The 22,830-nt window shown below is 36.8% G+C and overlaps 1 protein-coding gene and 1 long non-coding RNA gene across 3 annotated transcripts in view; one reads left to right on the plus strand and one right to left on the minus strand.

Annotated features, from left to right (window-relative positions):
• Positions 1-22,830, minus strand: part of Tcf12 (transcription factor 12) — a gene marked incomplete at its 5' end in the record, with an annotated part of 395,275 nt that overhangs the window by 80,384 nt on the left and 292,061 nt on the right. For both annotated transcript variants that reach the window (XM_013518905.1, XM_005393856.2), the window contains 2 exon segments: positions 4,786-4,838; positions 9,452-9,587. In XM_013518905.1, the coding sequence (XP_013374359.1) occupies positions 4,786-4,838; positions 9,452-9,587 (189 nt within the window).
• On the plus strand, positions 5,266-9,088 carry LOC106149590. The gene is made up of 2 exons (XR_001235866.1): positions 5,266-5,367; positions 9,023-9,088. It is a non-coding gene; the product is annotated as an uncharacterized LOC106149590 (long non-coding RNA).

The following is a 22,830-nucleotide window of genomic DNA, read 5'->3' on the forward strand; positions in this document are numbered from 1 at the left end:
GAATCACAATTCACATTTTAAAAAAGGTGACTGAGGGTACCGCTCAGTGGTAGAGTGCTTTGGCTAGCATGCACATGCCGAGAGAAGAAAAAGGGGCCATTACTATCAAAATGCAATGATATAAAATTTTTACAAGAAGAGAGCATAAAGCTCTAACCCGAATTACCAACTCTAGTGTCACAGCGCTCTGTATCTGTCTGCCTCGATGCAAGAAAAGAGTCTGAGCTGATCTGTTCTATCCCAGAAACAATAGAGCTCCTTGAGGGGGCGTGGGTCAGAGCTGAAAACAACGATGCATACTGAGTTTAACCAAGAAACCAGAGTAGCGGCTTTCGTGGGAAGATACAAACACACTTCAAAACAGGACAACGGTAGTATGACAATTAAGAAACAAAAAATGTGTCATCAACCTATGCAAACTAGTTAATATTCAAAACAATGAAGACAAGCCATTTTGACACACAGCTAGGACTGTATGTTCCAAAGATGTTTCAAATGCTATGGAACAAGAATACAACTTCAGGTACTTGGGCTAGAAAGGCATTTTGGAATTTAAGTGTTTACTTTCTGTAATAGACTTCAGGCGATTAAAATCATGTTTCTTATTTTTGAGTTCTGCACCTTCTGCAACACATAAAAAATTGTCTATGTTGGGAAACACAAAAACCAAGTTAAAAAATAAAGAACAAAGAAAGTTCTCTCCATCTGAGAATGCTTCAGGGGGCCATAAATTAAGAGGAAAAATACACTACTGAGAGTTTAGAAAGCAAAAACAATTAGTATACATTCTAGTCAGCAAAATGTGATTCAACAAGTTTCTCTTCTCTTTACAGTTCCATTCCTGCAAACGAATCATTTCTAAACAGTATCAGCTACAATTTATTAGGTACTCATTGCATGCCAGGCGTGTACATACTTTACATGTACAAGTATGGGCAACATTTTTTCCTTCACTATATTTATCCTTTCTTTTGTTCTTAAACTTTTCCTGCTTTTCAACAAAATATGGTAGAGATGAAAAAAATTTTTTTTTAAATTTTAGGCTGCAGTTTCAGAAACTAGAAAAATAAAGAATGAACATGTACTGAGTATATCTGATACACCAGGCATACGTTTGGTATATAATACTCTCAGAGTAACACTTATGGGAGGCATTTATCATCACCTCTTATGTATAGAAACCTGAGGTGCAGGAATGGGGATGCAGCTCAGCGGTAGTGCACTTGTGTATGCAAGAGAGGCCCTTTTTGGATCCCTAACATTGCAAATACAAGCAAGCAACAACAAAAAGAACTCCTTCTAGTTTACAGAATCAAAGCAACTTCTCCAACAAATTATAACATAAAAAGAAGCTGAGGTCAGATAAAACTCACGATCTGTTTGAGTAGGAAATCTGCTTTCTACTACTACCACGTCTTCCTTTCAGACAGTGGTAGGTCAATTAAAAACATATCTGATCAATAAAAATGTAATTGACAGAATAAACTATGTTTTAAATTTAATACACCATGCAATATATTTTATAAGTAAACCAAGATATGCAGTAAGTTTAACACTCAAAAAGAAAATGATCTTTAAGTTAGGTTGTAATCTTGGCCCTTCATGTGGTTTGGTGTGAGTTACTTATGTCTTTGAGAGTTTTAAATTATCTTACCATTTAGCACAGATTAATCACTAAGATGTTAAAGATAATAGTTAATACCACTTCTCACACCTGGAAATCCTGCACCTCTAATAGAGTGACACTGAGGCAGTGAAGAATGCTAACAAATATGCTGCAAAAGCTTCCTTAAAAAAAAATTACTATAGGGGAAAATCTACCCTCAACAGCTACCCAGTCCTCAAGGCAGGGTTAGTTCTACCTATCTTATGTCGCCAGAGCACCCAATGAGAGTAATCTGCTGAATGTCTGAACTCACAGTAGGTTCTATGAAGGCAAGGGTGTGTTTGTGCATTTGAAGTCTCAGTGCCCAGACACGCCTGTACCATCGTTGCTGCAAAAGCGCTGTTTACTCTCTCAACCTGTTCCGACAAGCAAGTGAAAAACCCTGTGCTTACAAACATTACCTCTTCATAGTAGAATACGCTCACAACACTTTTTAGTATGTATTGAGCCTGGCCAGTTTTCAAACCTTAAGTACATAGCATTTTAGCCCTAAAAAGGAACTTCAGATTTTGCACTACAAATCTCCTGCTGGATAATTCAACAGTCAAGGGCCATACAAACAGTGGCTGAGCAGAATTGGGCTGATTTGGTAGGCCATTCCCTTAACCTTAATGACCATGCTGTTCTAACAAAGTTCAAAATCCCTTCACTGCATATTCACTCACAAATCAAAGTTATGTTTTGGTTGCTCTGCAGAGAAGAACAAGATTATCAATGCTCTGCATGTTAAGTAACCTTGCCCATTCTTTTTTATAGTAGTATGAGCAGTACGATACTAACTTTTCACTTCCTTTAGTAATGGGACCATATATTTTATAGATTAAAAGTCAGAGGAAAAGCAGCAAACTAATGAAATCTAAATACAGCCAAATTTCTAGTTTTGGGAAGTATGAAATTATTCGTTATCATGAAAAAGTGTATATAGTCTATTTTCATTTTTTTTTCATTTTTATATTCAATTTTTATTATTCATAATGCATGTTTTTTTCAGGAAAAGCATTCAAATAGAAAACTACAACTTTAAATCCTTATTTGTTTTAGACATAGAAGAAGAGTCTAACCACAAGTGTTCTCAGAAGTTATTGAGCTATTTTTTATCAAAGTACCTGTTCCTAAATTTTGTTAAACTTTTCTTTTAAAAATCTCAGTATCAACATAGCATTTAATCTAAAATATATTTTGTTAAACACAAGGTTATATCCTCAGTCAACATTCAGTGTGTACTGACAGAGCTAGAAAATATAGTATATAAGTAGAAGTGGCTTATGAAATTTCCTAAGGGTTCTCAGAATTTCCTAGGAATTCACTGGCTCTTCTTTTCCTGGATACCTGAGGACAGCACAGACAACAGCTCCAAGCAGACATGCTGTTCTGACTAGGAATGCAGGGACACTGGTGATGCCCAGAGTCTCTTTCTAGGCTGTTTGTACATTTTATTTTTTTGTTCTAAAAACAACACTGTGAAGCACTGAGAGTATACTGCTTCTTAAAACTAATGCCAGGTTAAGAAAAAATAAGATGGATTTTTCATTTACTAATCATTTTTTAACTATGCAGTTCTACAAGTATTAACATGAAATTTAATTTTTGTTACTTCCATAGAATTATAGTAATAAACTATAATTGCATTGGTACACATTTTAGCAGTTCTGTTAGTTTTAATATTTCTGTTAATTTAAGAGAAATCATCTGTTATGCTGTTGAACCACCTACCCTTGCATGGCGTACAACTGCTAAATGTAAATTGCCCAACTATTTTTAGCTGCTGCTGAAAAAAAATTCCTGTCTTTGGGAATAATGATTTGAGGCATTGTGTTCATTTTGTTTATCAAGCAGCTATTCAGCCTCTAGTGGGCCCAAGTGCTTATGTAAGCAAAAGCTTTTAAGAATGCCTGCAGCTGTGATCCAACCTTCCAGGTAGGCTGCAGGTTCAGAGCACAGCTGCCCTAGGCTGCACAAACTCAGATCCATCTGGAACACAGTTTCAAAGAGGATTTCAAACTCGACTTTTCCTGTATTACACGGAAGAGAAGGCTGGGGAAGAATATAGGAAAGAAGGAAGGCAAACAACCAAAACGATGTTACCTCTACTTTAGCCTTAATAAAAAATAAAAACCTCAGGCCCAGGCTGCGCCTTCCTGATTGCTACTTGGCAAACCGGACATTCTATTCAGTCTACACCTCCATGAGCTGTGCCTCACTCAGCAGCACCTGCGCCCAGGAGTTAAGTATGGCTAAATAAAAGCCCAACATCCATTTACACAACAAAGAGATGTGCCTTACAAGACGTGGGGCCTCACTTCAACAGTCGCACTCCTTACTTACTGGGGGCGGGGGGCACTCCTTTCCTGTACTGAGATTTTTAACATTAGAGTGGATTTATGATATAGGCTCATTTACAAATAATTTTCCTTTAAAGTATATTTAATAGCACAAACTCCCCTATAATATTAGATTATCACACCCATTAATGATTGTTCTACCAAACCTTTCCAACCTCCTTTATCAAAGCCCTTTATTCTCAAAGGATACATTTTTGAGCAAAGAGAGATCAACAAACTAGTTGCTTGAAAGCTTTCCCGATGCGAGGCTGAAGTTAGGAAAGGCTTAATGAAGGCTTTAAAATCCACAAGGACCTCACAATGAACATCTGATTCGGTGATTTATGCATATTAATAACCTCAGTCCTACTGCGCCAAGCTGAGCTGAGCATGTCCTCCGAATCTTAATGTCTTTAGCTCCACTGGGATTATTACAAATGTAAATTTCTAAGATTCTCAGCTATTAATCTCTGTCTGTCCTCCTGTTCAGCAACATAATGACTAATTAAACATCAAAAGACCTGTACAGGACATCTTCTTTGACAGCTACTGGCCTAGTCTTCTTCCCAAGAGGGGAATTCAAATGACAGGAACATGGAATAAGAGCATATGAGTAAGCTACAAATCATTGCAGAGAAATCCAAAAGCTTAACATGAATGTGGATTTACCTCAATCAATGATTTTGTTAAGTATGCCCAGTGGCACCAACTGCGTGTACCCTTGTAGCAAGAAAATACTGAATATTTGTATTTATTCGAAATAAAATTTTTTAACATTGTTAAAAAATCGATACTTACAGAAGAAGGTAGACCAGGAGGGACCTTTCTCACTTTCTTTGCTTGCAATGGATCTGCGCATGGAAAATAATATATTTCACTAACATATTATTACATCAGAAAAAAGTCAGACTCCAAAGAATAGACATAATTTTTCCCCTAATGCTTTTCTTTTTTCTCGTGTTCCACAGTCACTAGAGAAACAGAAAGTGTCATTTCTTGTAAGTGGATGCACTGCACAACAGGTTCTTCGAAAAGAGTAATGCAGTCTGGAATACACATCCCCTAAGTTTAGGGAGAAAACAGTAAGTGAAGCAAGAAAGGAAACAATAAACCACTAAGCATGTATCTAGAAAGGGAACTTAGATTTCTTACGAATCTGTTATGTGACAGGTGCGATGCAGGGCACTTTACATCATTTATCTATGCTTCATTTGAGAGAAGGACTTTGTTGAAACAGTTTCTTTTCTTTTTTTTTTTTTCCAGTACTGGGAATCGAACTCACGACCTTACTCTTGCCAGGCAGGCGCTGCGCCGCTGAGCTAAATCCCCAGCCCTGAAACAGTTCCTGAACATCACATACTTCTTCAACAGAGATACAAAGTTAGTATCTGCATCACACTGAGAATTAGGTTTAAAAGCATATTTTAAAAAATAAAAAGATTTTATAACTTGATTAAGATTCTTGATTAAGATTCTTGATTAAGGTAATCTTTATAACAAGATTACAACTTGTTAAAAAGCTAAGAAAAATTTAAGGAATGAAAAATTAAGGTTAAAATAATGTCAGTACCTGCTACATGAACTACTAAATGTAAGCACTGGCGTAGATGACATCCAGTATCGAGTAAGAACATTTACTTTAGTAATGCGTATTATTAACACTACATCAGCACCTCTGTACCATTTATACTCAAATGCTTGTGTTTATTTCAGGAAATAACTACAGAAAATATATTTCTTTCTAAGACACAATTTATCATTATAAGTGAAAAATGAGTACTTTCATGTGCTCAGGCAGCCTCGTATGGTATTTTAACTTTACTCATCTGTAAAATTTAAAACTTGTACACCTTATTTACTATAAAATAAAGTGTAAGAACAGCTTTCCAATCTTACAGAAATAGTAAGTCAAGCTCCAGATTTGCAGAGGGGTTCATTATTAGGGAAGAGAGGTCATAGGGAAAGGCTGATATAAAGTCCAGTATTATTGAAAACTGTGAAAACAAGGATTAAACAAGTACAGTAATTTCGTGGGTCATAAATGATACCACACAATAGAGCATGCAGCTTGAGAAAGAATGAAACCCATTTAAATTTAAGCTGAGAATTCTCTACGGTGGATAGGCCAGGAGGCTTTTAAAAGCTTAAAAAGCAACTTAAAAGTAGCACGTGGAAAAATTCTATACAATAAAATGAGGAAATAGCATCATTAGCGGCAGCCTATATTTCCTCAAAACAGACATGCCAAAGATAAACAACATCTGGCATACTCTATATTTGTAAAGCTTAAAGGCAAAATCTTTGTTCTTTGTGAAGTGTTTCTGGAGACCAACTGCTCACAAGTAATACAGAATTCCCTGAACAAAAACCGTATTTTATACAAGAATGAACCAAACTGCTCCTATCAGTTCAGTGCTTGTCTCCATGTTGGGGTCATTAACAGAAAATGCTGCTGCTTAGTTGTTACCAGTCTTTCCCAGACAGTAAGATGCGTCTCACCGTCAGCTTCCCCTGTGTGGGTCCACTGAATGGCTGATTTACAATCAGGAGTCGGGAGCTCTTAGCTGACTTTTGGGAGGCTAAACATTGTGGTAAAGAGAGTAAGCAGATGGGATTCAAGTTTCAGGTCCTCAGACAACAGTGTGAGCCTGGGCAGGTTACTGAGGCTCTGAGTTCAGTGCCCTCAAAAACACATGGACCTCACACCTCTTCTTCCACGCATGTCTTGCCCTCCAGTAATATGTAAAAGATGCTCAGGATGGTGCCTACCAGCGCAGCTCACTTAATAAATTTTAGTCACTATTATTAGGCTTATAGTAAAAGTAGAGCAAAATGATTGTAAGTTAGAAAGTGTTCTTGAAGAATGCTGATTTCTTAAAATGTCTAAGTGATTTGAGATGTTGAAGTTGGTGTACATCTTTGAAGTTCTTCTAAACTGAAATTTTTATCAATAACTATAATGTCAAGAAGAGTAGCTAAGCCTGTGAAATGACAATGGACAGTCTAATAATAATCCATTACATGGTATTCACAGGAGATGGGTGGGATTCTCTGGGCACCAGGAGAACTACCGTATTGTGTATTCACCCTTGGCTAATTTACTTAGCTTCTCTGGGTCTTAACTCCTCACTTGTAACGTGAAGTTAACAAGACAACCTTAAGGAGTTTTTGTAAAGATGCAGTATATATAGCACCATCCCTAGAAGGGAGGAGACAATTAACAGTGCCTATGTCATAAGATGAAGATGTAAGCTTTAATTTACAGAAAAATTGAATTTTAAATCTGGCTTTTAGGAAATATCTCATTCTTTCTTAATTACTTCAATATTTAATCTTTTCTCCCTTTTAGTAATAGTACATTGTGCTTTCTGTCATAGTATGTGCTTACACAGTATACTAACAAGGTATTTTTCTCGAGTAACACAGACACATCTAGATTTGACAAATGGAATGTTCCTAGCCTCACTCATAGGTAGAAAACTAGAGAGGAGATAGAGAAATGTATTCTACAACTTATAATTTCTTTAATAACAAAAAGCATACTAGTCTAAATCATTAGGACTGATTCTAACAGCATCACACTAAATCATCTATAATGCTGAGAAGGGTTCTCTATGCCAAATGTGACAATCCATTATGGTGTCCTTTTATACATACCTCAAAACATATCTACAACTAGAGACTAGAAATACTGTACCAAATATACAGGCTTAACAGAAGTTACATAAATAAATCATTAGTCAACAAATATTTATATAATGAATAACTATGACATACTTTCTTTAGGTAGATTATACTTATTTTAGAACATAGCCTACCTTAAATAGAAATATGTTTTACAACCTTAACTTTCTTATATAAAAAATATTTGGTAGGAACCATCAACAACTGTGACATTTAAAGAGAATGGGTCAGGCATCAGAGAATCCCTGAGACCTATCATAAACAGTGATGCAAAACAGGCTGGTTTAGTTAGGTTATGTACAGACATAAAAGAAGGAAGCTTAGAAAAGATATGGGCAGGAGGGAACATGACTGCTTCCTATGCACAGGTCTCCTTCTGAACGAGACTGTGGAGCTGGATGGGATGACAGCTGTGCAACACTGAATCACTCCATGTCATCCAGCTCTATGCCTTCGTGTGGCTCAGTTTATGTCATTTTGATCTTACCTCAATAAAAAAAAGTGAGGAATAGGAGCAACTGATACGTAGGAAACACTGCACTTTTGAGTAAACAAATTTTTCTGTTTTGTTTTTTGAGACAAATGCTCATAGCGTAATCGAGGCTGAAATGGGATTTGCTATATAGCCCAGGCTGGTGTCTCACTCGAGATCCTCCTACCTCAGCCTCCCAAGTATTGTAAAAATCTTAAATTTTGTGTCAGCTAAGCTACATACTCATTATATGAACATGTCCTCCTTGCAGCCTCAGTTTTTCTGTAAAGTGTGAGATTATATCTACTGAATTAACATTAATGCTGTTGTACTACTGAAATGAAAATGTATACAAAACCATTTTGTAGCATGTTCAGTATTATTTCAATTTTAGTCAAAACCAAAGTGTTAATATTGAGACATGTGAGGAAAAAACTGGTTAAGCCTCAGTTTTTTTATTTAGTTCCTCACATGGAAGACTAAATAAATATTAAAATTGGTTGTTTGAAACTTGTTAAAATTATGGCTTGAAAACAAATCATCTTCCAAAATTACTCACAGGATGCACATACACCCTGTAAGGCAGAAGGACTTCAAGTTTGAGGCTAGTGCGGGCAATTTACTGAGACCCTGTCTCAAAATTAAAAAATGAGAAGGTCTGGGGATGTAGCTCACTGGTACAGTGCCCTGAGCCCAGTCACGGTAGTGGTGGGGTTAACATGTATTCGTGAAAGTTAGAATTTTAATATTTCACTGATGTATTAATGGATATAGGTTGAACTGTGACCAGAAGTGTTTTTTTTTTTTTTTTTTTTTTTCGGTTTTTCTCCGGTACCGGGAACCGCAGAAGTGTTTTTGATTACAGATTTTTTCTTTCAGATTCCGGAACATCTGCATAGACATAATGTGGTATCTTGGAAATAAGACCCAAATCTAAACACTGAACTCATTTACGCTTCATATACACCTTATACACACAGCCTGAAAGGAATTTCATACAGAATTGTCAGTGTTTTTATGACTTCACTACAACCCATCACAAGAAGTAAGCTGTGGAATTTTGTGGTGTAATGTCAACATCAAAATTTTTTGGATTTTGGAGCTTTTTAGATTAAGAATGGTCAAGCTTATATTCCTTATATGCAAGTAAGCCCTCAAATCAATGGTAACCAAGAAACTAATTTTTTTTTCTAATTAAAGGCATAGCCACAAGTATAGACTACCTGGGAACAAAAAGAAAGGGAGGGAAGGAGGTGGGGCACGCAGGCTGCCCCTCGGGGGGCGGGATATGCTGGGTGATGCACTCACCAAGTGCTGCAGAGTCATGGAGGGGTCTTCTCCTGGAACTTGTGGTAGAGAATGAGTAGTATGGGGTTCCCGGTTTTCCTGAAGAAGATAGTTGGGCTGGGCTCCCAAGCCCCAGATCTTGTCTCAGAAGAGCAGACTACAAAACAAGGCCAAAGAAGTCAGTCATCTTTCTGCAGGTAGGGACCAAACCTGAAAATCCCATTACTTCTAAATTATTTATGGCATCTTTAGTAATGTCTTGAATTTAGGAAGCACCCAGTACTTTCTAAATGATGTCAGACCACAGGTTTCAGGCAGTATTTTTTCTTCTTCCCACCCACCCCCGCCTGCATTTTAGTATTAAGTAGATCTATTAATCTTATCGTTGAAATACACCATATTAATTCATGAACAATACCTTTGAAAAGTGGTCACCCAGACTTTAGTTGAATGCCTTCATGGTCACACAGGCAGTATGTTGTTTTTTCCCCTTCTTTTCAGAGCACTTTCAGTGTTTCAAGACTGGCCATGTTTCCAAGACTGACCACTCCTGTTCTCTTCACTCATACGCCACGGCAGAGGCTTGAGTGTCTTCCTCCTCACCTGACACTGTCCTTTGGACTTACTTTCTCAAAATCTCTAGTAAAGTGGAATGGGAGTCAGTGCCTCACTGTGGGCTGATCATTGCAGGGCACTTCTGAACACCACATCCATGCAGCTTACTCTTCAGCCGGTGCTGAGGGCTGAGAACGAGGGCTGAGGGCTGGCACTTCACGGCTCCTCACTCCCCTGCACAAGCTGCTGTCTTGTCCCTTCCCATTGTACTAACAGACTTAAAAGTTCTCTCGGATAGAATTCTTCTTGTTCTATGTGGTCTACAGTGATCTTCCATTCCTTTCTCAGACTCTGAGCCTGTCAACTAAGGTATTTGCTAGCCTTTCTAATGTGTAGCAACCCAAAAAATGTGATTGTAAGAAATCCATCATGGTGATAAGGTTAAGAAGAGAACCTGTGTATGCCATAGTGATGGACTGACTGGAGGAGTTCTGGAATAAGATGAAAATGGATTACATGGACTTGAGAGGCAGGAGACTGAAACGCAATCTCAAAGGGAAAGTGTGTTGACCACACTTGAAGGGACACTCTCAAGGAAGAGAGGTGAGGGTCCTCTGGCACAAGCACTATACACTGACTAAGCAAGCAGAACACTGACGGTTGTCACTATACTCTTAGTAAATTGTCCTTTCACCCACTGTACATCCGAAGATGCTCAGAAACAAATTGCAGCTCTGCTCAGGAAGAACTAGCAGAACTCTGGAACAGCAGCTGTCACATCCCCGCCCCACCTCCATTCATCTTTAAATAACATTGGGGTAGAACTTCTGTAAGATAAAACTTTTTTTTTGGATAGAACTATTTAAAAGCCTTCAATCGGTGAGATTTAACTCATCCATGATGTACGACCATCATTACTAGTTTTGGAATACCTTCATCACCATAAAAGGAAACCACATACCTGTTATTCAGTTACTACTCGTTCTACCCTACATATCCTACGGCAACCATCAGCTGCTGTTTTTACAAACTCACCTATTCTGCATATCTCACATAGTTACACAATATGTAAGCTTTTGCCTCTGCTTTCATTCACCCAGCATAATGTGTGGCCATAATGTACCTGACAGTAGGCATTAGTACTTTATTCCTTTACGTGGCCGTGGAGGTCAGATGTTTGAAGCATTACTGGGAACGAGGCAGCCATGTTCAAGTGATGTTGTTTATCTGAGTGCCTATTTTCAAAACTGGTAGATACATACCTAGTAGAATTGCTGGGTCTTGTGCTAATTCTGTGTTTACCGTTTTAGGAAACTGCCTGTTTCCCACCATAGCTGAAACATTTTCCATTCTTGTCACCAATGTACAGGATTCTAATTTCTCTAAATCTCTGCCCACACTATTTCATTTGTTTGTTTCTTTTCTCAATGTAGGCATTCTCTTGTTTTAGAGACAGCATCTCACTATGAATTTGCTATGCAGCCCAGGATGAACTTTGAACTTGCCATCCTCCTCAGTCTCTCAAGTGCTGGAATTATGCCAAAATTCCCAGACATATTGCTAAGATAGCATTTTACTGTGGTTTTGCTTTGCATTACCTTAATGACTAACAATATTGAGTATCTTTTCATAGGCTTTATGGCTATACACGTATCTTTGAAGAAATGTCTGTTCAAGTCCTTTACCCATTTTAAAAATTGGGTTGTCTTTTGGTGGTTGAATTTTAAGATTTTAATTGGGGAGGGTGGGTACTTGGGATTAAACCCAGGGCCTGAACAGTGCTATGCAAGTGTTCTACCACTGAGCTACACATATCCCCAGCCCTTTTTGAGAAGGTCTCACTAAGCTGCTCAGCCTTGTGAATTAGTGACCCTCTTGCTTCAGCCTCCCAAATATTTGGGATTATAGCAGGCATGGCTGTGTCAGGTAAGAGTTCTTTGTATGTTCTGGATGCTAGGCCACTATTAGATATATGATTTGCAATTATTTTCTTTCATGTCTGTAAGTTTTTTACTTTCTTAATAATGTCCTTTTAAATGCATAAGTTTTCAATTCTTATGATGACCAATTTCTTTTTTCGTTCTTTGATATCATATATAAGAATCCATTATCAAATCTAAGTCCATGAAGATATAACCCTAATTCCTTCCAAGAGTGCTACAGTTTCGTTTACCAGTTAAGATTTTGATAAACTCTGGTTTAACTTTTGTATATGGCATGAAGAAGGGGTCGAACTTTACTCTCCTGCTGTGGATGTGTGGTTGAGCAGAGATCATCCGTTAATGAGATGACTGTGTCCCTCGGCAGGCTTTCTGAGAATCAACTGACTACAGATATCTGGGTTTACTTATGGAGTCTTAATTCTACCTGATTGGTTTCATGTCTACCCTGGGCCAGTATCACCAATTCTGATGACTGTAGTTTTTTAGTTAAGTTTGGCTATTCGGGTGAACACTCTAATATTTTCTTTTCTAATATTATTTTTGTTGTTTGGGATCTCTTGAAACAAGGATTAGTGTTTCTATCTCTGTGAAAAACAATTGGAATTTTGATAGGAATTAGACAATATGTAAGACTGCTTTGGGGACTACTGCCATTTTAACAATATTAAATCTCCCAATCTACTAATATTGAATATACTTCTACTTATTTAATTTCTTTCCACAATGTTTTGCAGTTTTCAGTTATATTATATGCTTAAATTTATACCTCATTCTAATTTATTCCTGTGTATTTTAGTCTCAATTTATTACTAATGTATAAAACTAGTTTTATGTGTTGATCTTATATCCTATATAATAGTTTTGTTGTAAACTCCTTAGAAATTTCTCTATGTAAGATCTTATGTACCAATAGGAATAGTTTTACCTCATTTTACAAACTGGATGCCTTTTCTTTCTTTTTCTTACCTTAGTGCTCTGGCTAGAATGTGCAATACAAATTTGAACGTAAGTAGTGGAAATAGTCTTGTTCTTGACCCTACAGTAGTCTACCACACTGTTACCACTGAGTACATTAGCCATGGATTTTCAAAAATAAACTTTCCTAAGTTGAGGAAGTTCCCTTCTATTTTTAGTCTGTTAAATGTTTTCATAAAAAGTTTCAGTTATTGTCAGATTCTTCTTTCTATACCAGCTGAGACAATCATATAGTTTCCTTCTTAATTCTAGTAATGTGGTGAATTACACTGACCAATGTGTATTTGTTACACACTTTTGCATGGACACAACCCACCCTGGTTGTGCTGTACAGTCTTAACAATGCTGCTGCCCTCAGTTTGCTAATATTTTGCAGAAGATGTTTAGATCAATATTTAAGAAGTTTGCAGTTTCCCTCTGCCTATGTATCAGTGTCTCTGTGGCTGTGGTGTCAGTATACTGCTGCCCTCTTAGAATAAGGAAGTGTTTGAGACACTGCTCTTATTTCTTTAAAAACTTGGTATAATTCACGAGTGAAAATGTTTGGTCTTGGGCTTTTCTCACTGGAAAGAACTTATTACTGACTCTATCTCTATCTGTTTCGGCTCTTTTTAAATTTTCTATTTCTTCCTGAGCCAGTTTTGATAAAGTATGTGTACTGAACTTATTACTGACTCTATCTCTATCTGTTTCGGCTCTTTTTAAATTTTCTATTTCTTCCTGAGCCAGTTTTGATACAGCATGTGTACTGTCAGAAATTTGTCTACTTCATCAAGACTGTCTACCTGTTGGCATTCAGTTGATCACAGCATTCACTTACAATCCTTTTTCTTTCTGTAAAGTCCAGTGTAATGTCACTCAGTTTTACTTATGATGGTCGTAATTTGATTTTGCTTTTTTTCCCAGTCAATCTAACTAAAAGTTTGTCAATTTTATTAATAATTCTGAAGAAACAACTTTTGATTTTGTTGATTCTATTGCCTTCTATTCCTTATTTTATTTATTCTAATCTATATTGTTTCTTCTGTTGGTTTTCAATTGTTAGATTGAAATTACTGTTCTATTAAATTACTGTTCTTTTTCTCTAGCTTCTTAAACTGTAAAGTTAAGTTACTGATGTGAAAGCCTGTCTCTGTGTTTGTTTATTATTATTACTTTCTATAGACAGGGTCTTGCTATGTAACCCAGGCTAACCTCAATTTGTAATGCTCCTGCCTCAGCCTCCTGTGTGGCTGGCATCAAAGCTGCATGCCATCATGCCTGCGATAGCTTGCAAAGTTTACTCAATAATGCTGAAGCACACATGAAGCAATTAATGTACTTAACCAGCCAAGGGTTATTACATCTTCAGAAATACTCATAATAAGAACTTAAGTGTTTTTTAGACTCATCAGAAAGTAAATTCTTCTTTAAACAAAGCAGATAGAGCAGAAAAACAGAAAAGCAGGATAAAGAACTTTTCAATCATTAGATGATATGATGTGTACAGGAAAAGACAATATAATATCAATGTAATTATTTAACATTAAATAAATTCTACAAGATAAAATATTCAGGAGGCTGGGAGAAAAATACATGTCTTCCTTAAAATAATAAGCTCCAAAGAAATGACAAAAGGGAGAAAATGATCAATACAAATATAAACAATGAATATAAATATATCCCCTCTATATAGAAAACCAGGAGCAACAGCTCTCTGATGATGTCTGAGTATGTGATATAGGAGTCAATAAGCCTACCACAGAGGTTACACTGAAATTTCCATTGCCACATCTGTTTAGCATTTCTTTCTTTTATTTTGCCTAGGTACATGCTAGGCACATGCAACATTCCTAAAATAGTGAAATCACATTATGACTCATAGTATGTTAGATGGAACATATTTTTTCCACATGCTTAAGGGCAACCCTTACTGGGTCATGTACATTTAAGTTTTCCTTTAAACATCACTAGTCTTTCAAAAGGATGTTCTTTGCTCAGCACCAAACTGTCTTTCATTGATAATGTTTTGCGGCACCTGCTCTAGTTATTACTTCATCTTCATTTTCTCACATGGAAGACACATATGAAGCTGGTCAATGAACACAGACATATCCAAGAGAAGGGCAATCGAAGGCCACTTCTTAGCTCCCCTTACATTTCCTGGTATACAAATTTGTATGGGCATATAAAAAATGGTTGACAAGAGGGGTCAAATCAAAGCCTACAAGTCAAAGTGGGCCAGTTTTTGAATATAGTTTTCTTGGAACACAATCTTATCTACTCATTTATATACTGAATATGGCTATTTTCAGGCTATAAGATAGACAGCTGCAACAGAGACAGACTGTATGGTCTGAAACCTAAAATATTTACTATGTAATCCTTTTTAGAAAATGTTTTTTGACCTCTAATGCAATGCTTTGATAGTGAAACAAAGGATTGAATTTGGAGAAGAGTGAAAAAAAGCCCATCTGAATAAGGAAAGATACATAAAGGACAGGGAAGTACATTTTGTACAATTCTAAAAGTGGACTACATAAGAAATACTGATGTCTTGTAAACAACATCAATTTTGGAATTAGTACCCTGTCTTCAGATACTGACTATAAATACCATGGCACATTATGTAACATTTATGAGTTGGTTTCTTCTTCTTTAACCACTTATCAGCCTATTTAAATACAGGATGATCAAAAATTGCTCAATTTGTTAATTTTTATAAGATAACAAAAATATAAAATTGATAATTTTATCAAATTTATTCAATATAAGAGCTGAATGGTAGAAATGACACCTGCCCAAGCAATACTTGGGATAGTTAGTATGTAAACAAATGCACTGCCCAAGTGACACTGGGGTAAACTGTTAAGTGGTTAAATGTGTACATTACCAATAGCTTGTAGGGTTCCTGGGAAAAGTAAAGCTTAATAATAACAGTAGACGGTTTAGTTAGTAAAAACCTGTTTCATTTTTTCTTTTCCTCATAAATCACCACACTTTAAGTATCACAAAGACGGGGGATGAACGGTATTTTCATTTTCTGTTTCCTGCGCAAAATCCTTTTGTGTTAAGTAAGTAACCCAAGGTTTCAGGAGACCTTTTCTTCCCTGAATGCTGGTTGAGTTACAAATCCCAATGGCTATGGTAAGACAGTGTGTTGGAAAAAAGCAGGAGAATGGGGGCAGAAGTGACAGACCCCTAGAGAGAGGGTTGACAATTAGAGGCTAAACGCAAAGAGCAGTGTGACAGATTCAGGCTGTATCAATCCAGATCAAGAATAATAAAATGTCAACGTATTCTCAAATGATTCAGCAGAAGTATGCATGTGTGTGTATGAAGTCACACACAGCATGCAAACATACACACATACATACACTGAGCAAGAATAAAATGACTGTGTACATTAATGTGGTGAAGTGTTAACAGATGAATCTTGGTGAATGCGGCCACTCATTACACACTTCTTCCACTTTTCTGTGAGTTTCAAATTTTTCAAAATAAAAAAATCTAGAGCAAAGAACAAACACTGAGGATTCACCAGGTCATTGGCAAACACAACATCTTAGTAAATGTCTATGTAACTGTACCCAGCTATGTTTAGAAAGTATTTTCCTTGATAGAACAGGACTTCTATGAAAGTTCAGGAATCTAATTATCATTTATAAGATTATCACTGTATGTCTACAATACATAATAAATACACTGTTGTGGGGAATTGGTAAATATACATACTGCATCTTGACCCTTTTACTTCCCCCTCCCTTCACCTATAAAATTAACTTAAAAAATATAAGTGATTTATAAATGAATTTGTGAATTACTACCCTAAACAATGAGTTACATAGGAATACAAATTAGTAGATTTTGCATATATGTACATAATACAGGAAGAATTAAAGCGGAACAAACTTGTTAGGAAAAAATGCTACTTGTTTTTAATTATAGTATTGACAAACTCTTCTCAATATAGACAAATATTGATAGTAATGTCAAAAAGCAGAGGCTATATTTCACTTAGCTGCAATAACTGTTTACCCTGCTTAAATTGTGTCATGATCCGTACAGTAAGGCAAAGTAAATATTGGAGATATCGATTCTCTTTAAGAAATAAGGTCATATTTTATTTTGTTAACTGAAATGAACGGTCTAGCACTATATGAAAGGAAGAGAAAGTTTAAGACATGGTTTTCTCTGCAAGAACTTGGTAAGCTATGAAATAACATCTAAGAAACCAATGAAAATATTCAGAAAACCAAAGGCTAAATTATAAAAGACTCACATATTCTACCAGTAAAAATCATAGCCTTCCTCCTTTATTTGATCTTTCAAACACTTACCACAGCTATTTTTCTTCTCCTAGAATAAAATTAGGTATCAGCTCATATTATTGATTTTTCTGCCTGCCTAAAACAAATGAGAAGCATTATTGATTACTACTGATCTTGTCCTGAAGGTATCTTAGGCAAAAAGCATACAAGTATCTCAGAGGATACAGAAAGCGGCAAAGCATTTTTATTTTGCTGAGCTGTCTTATTCAACTATGAGTTACTATTTTGAAATGATATAATTCATTTCTTAATACACTGTCAGAAAAATATTTTTATTTGTGAAATATATATTATTTGTGAAAAATAAATTATTTGTGAAAAATATATGTAACTCTGACTAATCAATCAAAGTTTCTCCCTGAAATGCTGACTAATATAACCTAGGTCAGTGATGGTGAACCTTTCAGAGCTTCCAGTGATAACAGCCAGCTGCAGTATGTGTACCATTGGTTCACCACCTCTGGCCTAGATTATTGTAGTAAAACTTACAGCAACATTTAGAACTATCTACAACAAACCTGCAGCCTGTAAATGAAAATCCTCATTTCTGTACAAGGAACTTTAATGACCCACATGATATATATTTTAAGTTTTCTCTCTCTCTTCAAGTGCAAGACTCTTGCAAATGTGAACTTGAGAAGGCTACCTAGTATAAATCTGGCTGAAAGGTAAAGTGAAAGAATAAAGCAGTGGTCTTGGCCAACATCATTACTGTGAATTCTTGTTAATTATATTTGGAGGTACTCTAAATGTGATTTCACAGGAAGCTCGAAGAATATCATATGTAAAATGGTGGTGTTCAGCAGCTAGAAGAATGCACAATTATACTATAAAAAAATTTAGGTATTCACTGCCCTTAAAATGGAAAGATGGGAGCTGGGGATAGAGCTCAGTGGCACCAGCACCTGCCTAGCAAGCGCAAGGTCCTGAGTTTGATTCCTGGTACCAAGAAAACACACAAAAAACCCCAAAACAACCAAAACCAAATAGATGACACAGAAGCAAACCTGCACAATTACAGCTGTCTGACTGCAAAATGGAGCCGAAAGTACTCATCAGGGAAAAGGTAGTCTCTGTAACAAGTGATGCTGGGGAAACTGGATATAATACTATAATATTGTTCTGTAGTATTGATAAACAAAAAACATTTTCTGAGAACTGCTTTTTAACCATTAAATGGGCTGATTCAAACACGTGCTGAATATGCTTTGACATCCATTCATAATTTCAGGTTAAATAAAAGCCTAACTGATCATTTGTCAAGAACTTTTAGCATCATTTTATCATTAAAAATTTCATGCACTTATTGTTAATTTTCGAAAGAAATAAGATTGAGAATACTAATGTAACATATCCCCAAATTTTTATGAATGCACAGAACCTGTGTAGCACATATAGTTTACAGATTTCTTAATTTCATGCCTATTTTATGCTCCTGAGATGGTGTGCATTTTAATACATGAAGGCGAACAGCTGCTCACAAGCTGCCTGTTTTTGAGGAGGGCGTGTGCTGAATTAAAGTGACAGGACATAAAACATGACCGTGATAACAGAAGACGCGCACTGTTAAGACCTCTCAGTTCAGTTCTTTATGTTCTAGTACCATGTTTTTCTTTTCTTACTGATGAAGAGACAAATTGTTCTTAGAGCAAAGTTAGCACAGTGCTTGTGCAATTTCTCCTTTATTTGCAATTCTTTCAATTAAAATCACAGCTCAGTTTAGTTGTAAGTCCATCTGAAGTTTCAAAATGATGAAAGAAGTCTCTTAAATTACCATCAAATAAAAGTCTCAGAAGGTGAGGGGAATGCTGGGCAAACAATAAATGTTGGCCTTTAATAATGACTGCATCAGGCCAGTGTTAATTTTCTATGAATGATTAAAAAAGACTGTAGTAAATTTTAAATTTGGAAAACACTGGCATTTGTGCAGTAATCATAATGCTAATTCATTTACATTGAAATTTCAAGGATACGTTAGCAATTACCAGCATGCTGTTAAAGAATTGTATCCTGAGAATCTCATTAGATAGTGATGCAAACTACAGTTGTTACCATTCTGAGAACAAAGAAATCCTGAATGAGTAATCAATAGCAACTGGCAGAAAATGAGACATTAATTATGATCCTCTAGCGTTTTGTCTAAGACAAGATTTCATTAAAGGCTTTGTGCAACCTGAGTAGCTCCCAGTCATCACCAACACTGTGGACAATGTACTGACTCGGGACAGGGTTTGGGAGGAATGTGAAGGGAAACCCAGTAAAAGCCTGAGATGCTTCCAATCCTTTCGTGGGTCAATGAAAACACACCAACTACCACCAGCCAGCGATCATGCTGGTTCTTCCACAAGTCCCAAACCTTACAACCCTGAAATTTAATTACCATCGTCTATACACAGTGTCCTGCAGGTTTGAAAAGATAGCGTCATCCACTGCATCCTGTCAACACAATCTGCCCTATCTTTCTTGGTTTAAAAAGAAAACAGACTATCTATTTGCTATTAAGTTACCTAAACATAGTAATGTAGCAGTGCCAGCTTCCCAGTCTTATCTAATTATCAGTAAAGGAAAAATTTTACTAGTTTAGTATTTCCTTTTCACTATCTTTTTGCTAAGTTTTCTAAATCAAGTGTCTGTCAATGAAAAGATACTCGAGTAGGGAATCTGGGATATACATCAACAAAGAAAAGTATCTTGGAAATAAAAGAAATATGACAAAGAACAGCTAAAAGCTATCTTACTAGAGCCATATTTAAATAATCACAAACTTGAAATAAAATGATCTCCTTTTAGGATCTTATAGGTTTCCACTGCACTTACCAGTTCCAAAAACATGAACAGGTTTCTTCAAGGTAAATTCTATTAGGGCTGGCACCCTAAATAATCTAAGCATATCTGCTCAAAGGGAGTTTTTCTAAATGTCTGAATTGAGAAACTTCTTATTAAAAGGGGCCATGTAACTGTGCTGCTACAGTACTACCACTGTGCATGTGAGCTTTCCTTAAGTAAATACGAGGAAGCCAGCTATAGAGCTGTGGGAGGCACTAAGACTAGAAGAACACGAGACACAGAAATGTCACTGCTCTTTCGCTTCTGTTCCAGCGAAGGCCTCTAGTGCTTTAAGGCCACGGCTCCTCTCGTTTAATGCTGGCTTTCACATTATAGCAAAGGAGTATCCCTCGTATTTCCGTAAGTGCGTAAGTATTCAATATAGCAACAGGCACATTGTTAGGCATGCAAAACTTTATGAACTGAAGCACTACAACTGCCCATTTTTTAAAAAAAGAATTATCTTATTTTAGAAAATTTCATATTTGCACAAAAGTAGAAAAAAGTTACAATGAACCTTTATGCACTCAGGATACAATTTCAACAACTGCCATGATCCTGTGTTTTCTGTTTCATTTACTTTGTCATTTTCCAGCTCTTGTTACATCCTTCAAAATGGACAACAGGCTGAGTGAAGTGGTGCATGCCTGTAATTATAGCACTCAGGAGGCTGAGGCAGGAGGATTGCTGCAAGGTCAAGACCAGTATGGGCTACACATTGAGTTCAAGGCTGGCCTGGACTTCACAGTGAGACTCTGCCTCAAACAAAACAAAACAAAACAAAACAAAACAAAACAAAACAAAACAAAACACTACACTAACCCCTTATTAGATAATATACACTATCTAGTCACCTCTCTTCATTTGTTTTGAGAGTGTATCTAACCTTTACCTATTATTTAGTAAGTTCTTTTCCCCTGAAATAACTTTGCAAAAGAATGAATTGATTTTCTGAAATAATGTTTCTAAAGTGCATTAAGTGTCAATGTTGTAGTTGATAGATTGTGTCAACCCGAGAAATCTAGACGCTTAACTAATTCAGCAGTTCTACATCCTAGTGTGTAGAGGGCCTGCCCTTACTGTTCTTCATTGTGTCAACTTGAGAAATTTAACTAAGTGACTCAGTAGGGAGCCAGGGTCCTAGTTTGTAAACATCCTGAGCCTGTGCAAGAGGACAGCAAGGAGATGGTGTGAGTGCTACACTCACGGGGTGAGGGGAGCTGTTTACAATATAAGGGAGGAGAAGAGGCCTGCTTCTCCCCCTTACGATTTTATTGCTTTTGCTGTCTTCTGCCACCATGAACTGTTGCCCCTGTGCCACACCGCCCTGGCCTTGGAACCAGCTGATTTTGGACTGAAACCTCCACAAACTGTGAGCTAAAGAAACTTTTTCCTCTCTAACTTTGGATGTCAGATATTTTGTCTCAGCAGTATGAAAAAGTAACTAAGACACTGACCAAAAGCATGATTACCAATTTCTAAGCAGAAAACAGAAACAATTATTTTTTATCTCCTGCCACGTAACCTTTAATAGAAGCAGGAAATTATAACTGCCTATTGCTAGTGCTTTAAAATGAGATGTTCCTCCCACAAAATTTTTTCACCCATGTTCGGAACAACCCAGAAGATTAAATCACAGGGCTGCGCTTCAAGCCTGCTCCAAATGCCTGCTGTGTACCACCCACTGGGCACAGCCTTCTACAGCCGCCTCACAAATGAGTCATCTCTTGAGGGACTCAACAGCTCAAGAGCTGCATAGGTCTCCTGAACTCTCCTGACTCCAGCAATCCCCCAGTCACTCATCCAATCACCTGTTCCCCAAAGGAAGATGCTATCAGCCCTGGGAACTATTCGACTTCTGCCGTGTTCGAGCCCAACAGCTTTTTGATCTGTCCTCCTTGTTCTGCTATCTACTATCTACTGCTCTCCTTGGTCTATTATCACTTTCTGAACATGCTTTCTCACCTCATGATGTCTAACATCTTAACCTTTTTTCCAGTCCAAGTTTAATCACAGCTTCATTTTTCCCTCCTTTGAAACCTAGACCAGTCTATTACTTCAGTCATTTTCTCATCACTACTTCAAGACTCCTATTCTGACATTTACCAGCTATGTAACCTTGGGTAAATTATAGTTCCCTGAGGATTCAGGTTCCTGGGCTATCAAACTAGGGTAGTAATATGACAGTTTTAATAGCAGCAGCAGCAACACTTCCTTCACAGAATACTGCAGGGACCAAATGAAATAATGCCTGTAAGCTTTAAGTGTTTGATGTCTGCTAGACACTAAGTATTATCACCATTAATCTATCCCAGTAACTTGTAACCCTTATCACTGTCAACTCAACCATTTACTGCTTGTCAACCATTTAGTCTGCTGGGTAGTACTGAAATGAAAATTAAAACACATATGCAACCTTACATGCTAGAGGTATCGTCAGTACAACTTAGAAAGCCTTTTATTTGTCACTGAAGAGTATATTAAAGTAAAAAACATTTTAAGGTCTTTTTTTCCCCCAGTATTGGGGGTTGAATCCAGGGTCTTACACATGCTAGTCAAGCACTGTATTACTGAGTTGAATCCTCAGCCCTTTTAAAAATTTTATTTTGAGATAGAGTCTAAGTTGCATAGGCTGGCCTCGAATTTGGAATTCTGCCTCCACCTCCCAAGTAACTGGGATTGTATTACCTTGAAGTCCTGACTACTTAATTTATACTCATTGCTCAACATTTTAAGAAGTTACAGAAAAAAAAAAAACTATGCATCAAACATTGGAGAATGTTTTTCAAAT

Source organism: Chinchilla lanigera, unplaced genomic scaffold (assembly GCF_000276665.1).
Source record: "Chinchilla lanigera isolate Chin_1 unplaced genomic scaffold, ChiLan1.0 scaffold00049, whole genome shotgun sequence".
Classification (NCBI taxonomy): Eukaryota; Metazoa; Chordata; class Mammalia; order Rodentia; family Chinchillidae; genus Chinchilla; species Chinchilla lanigera.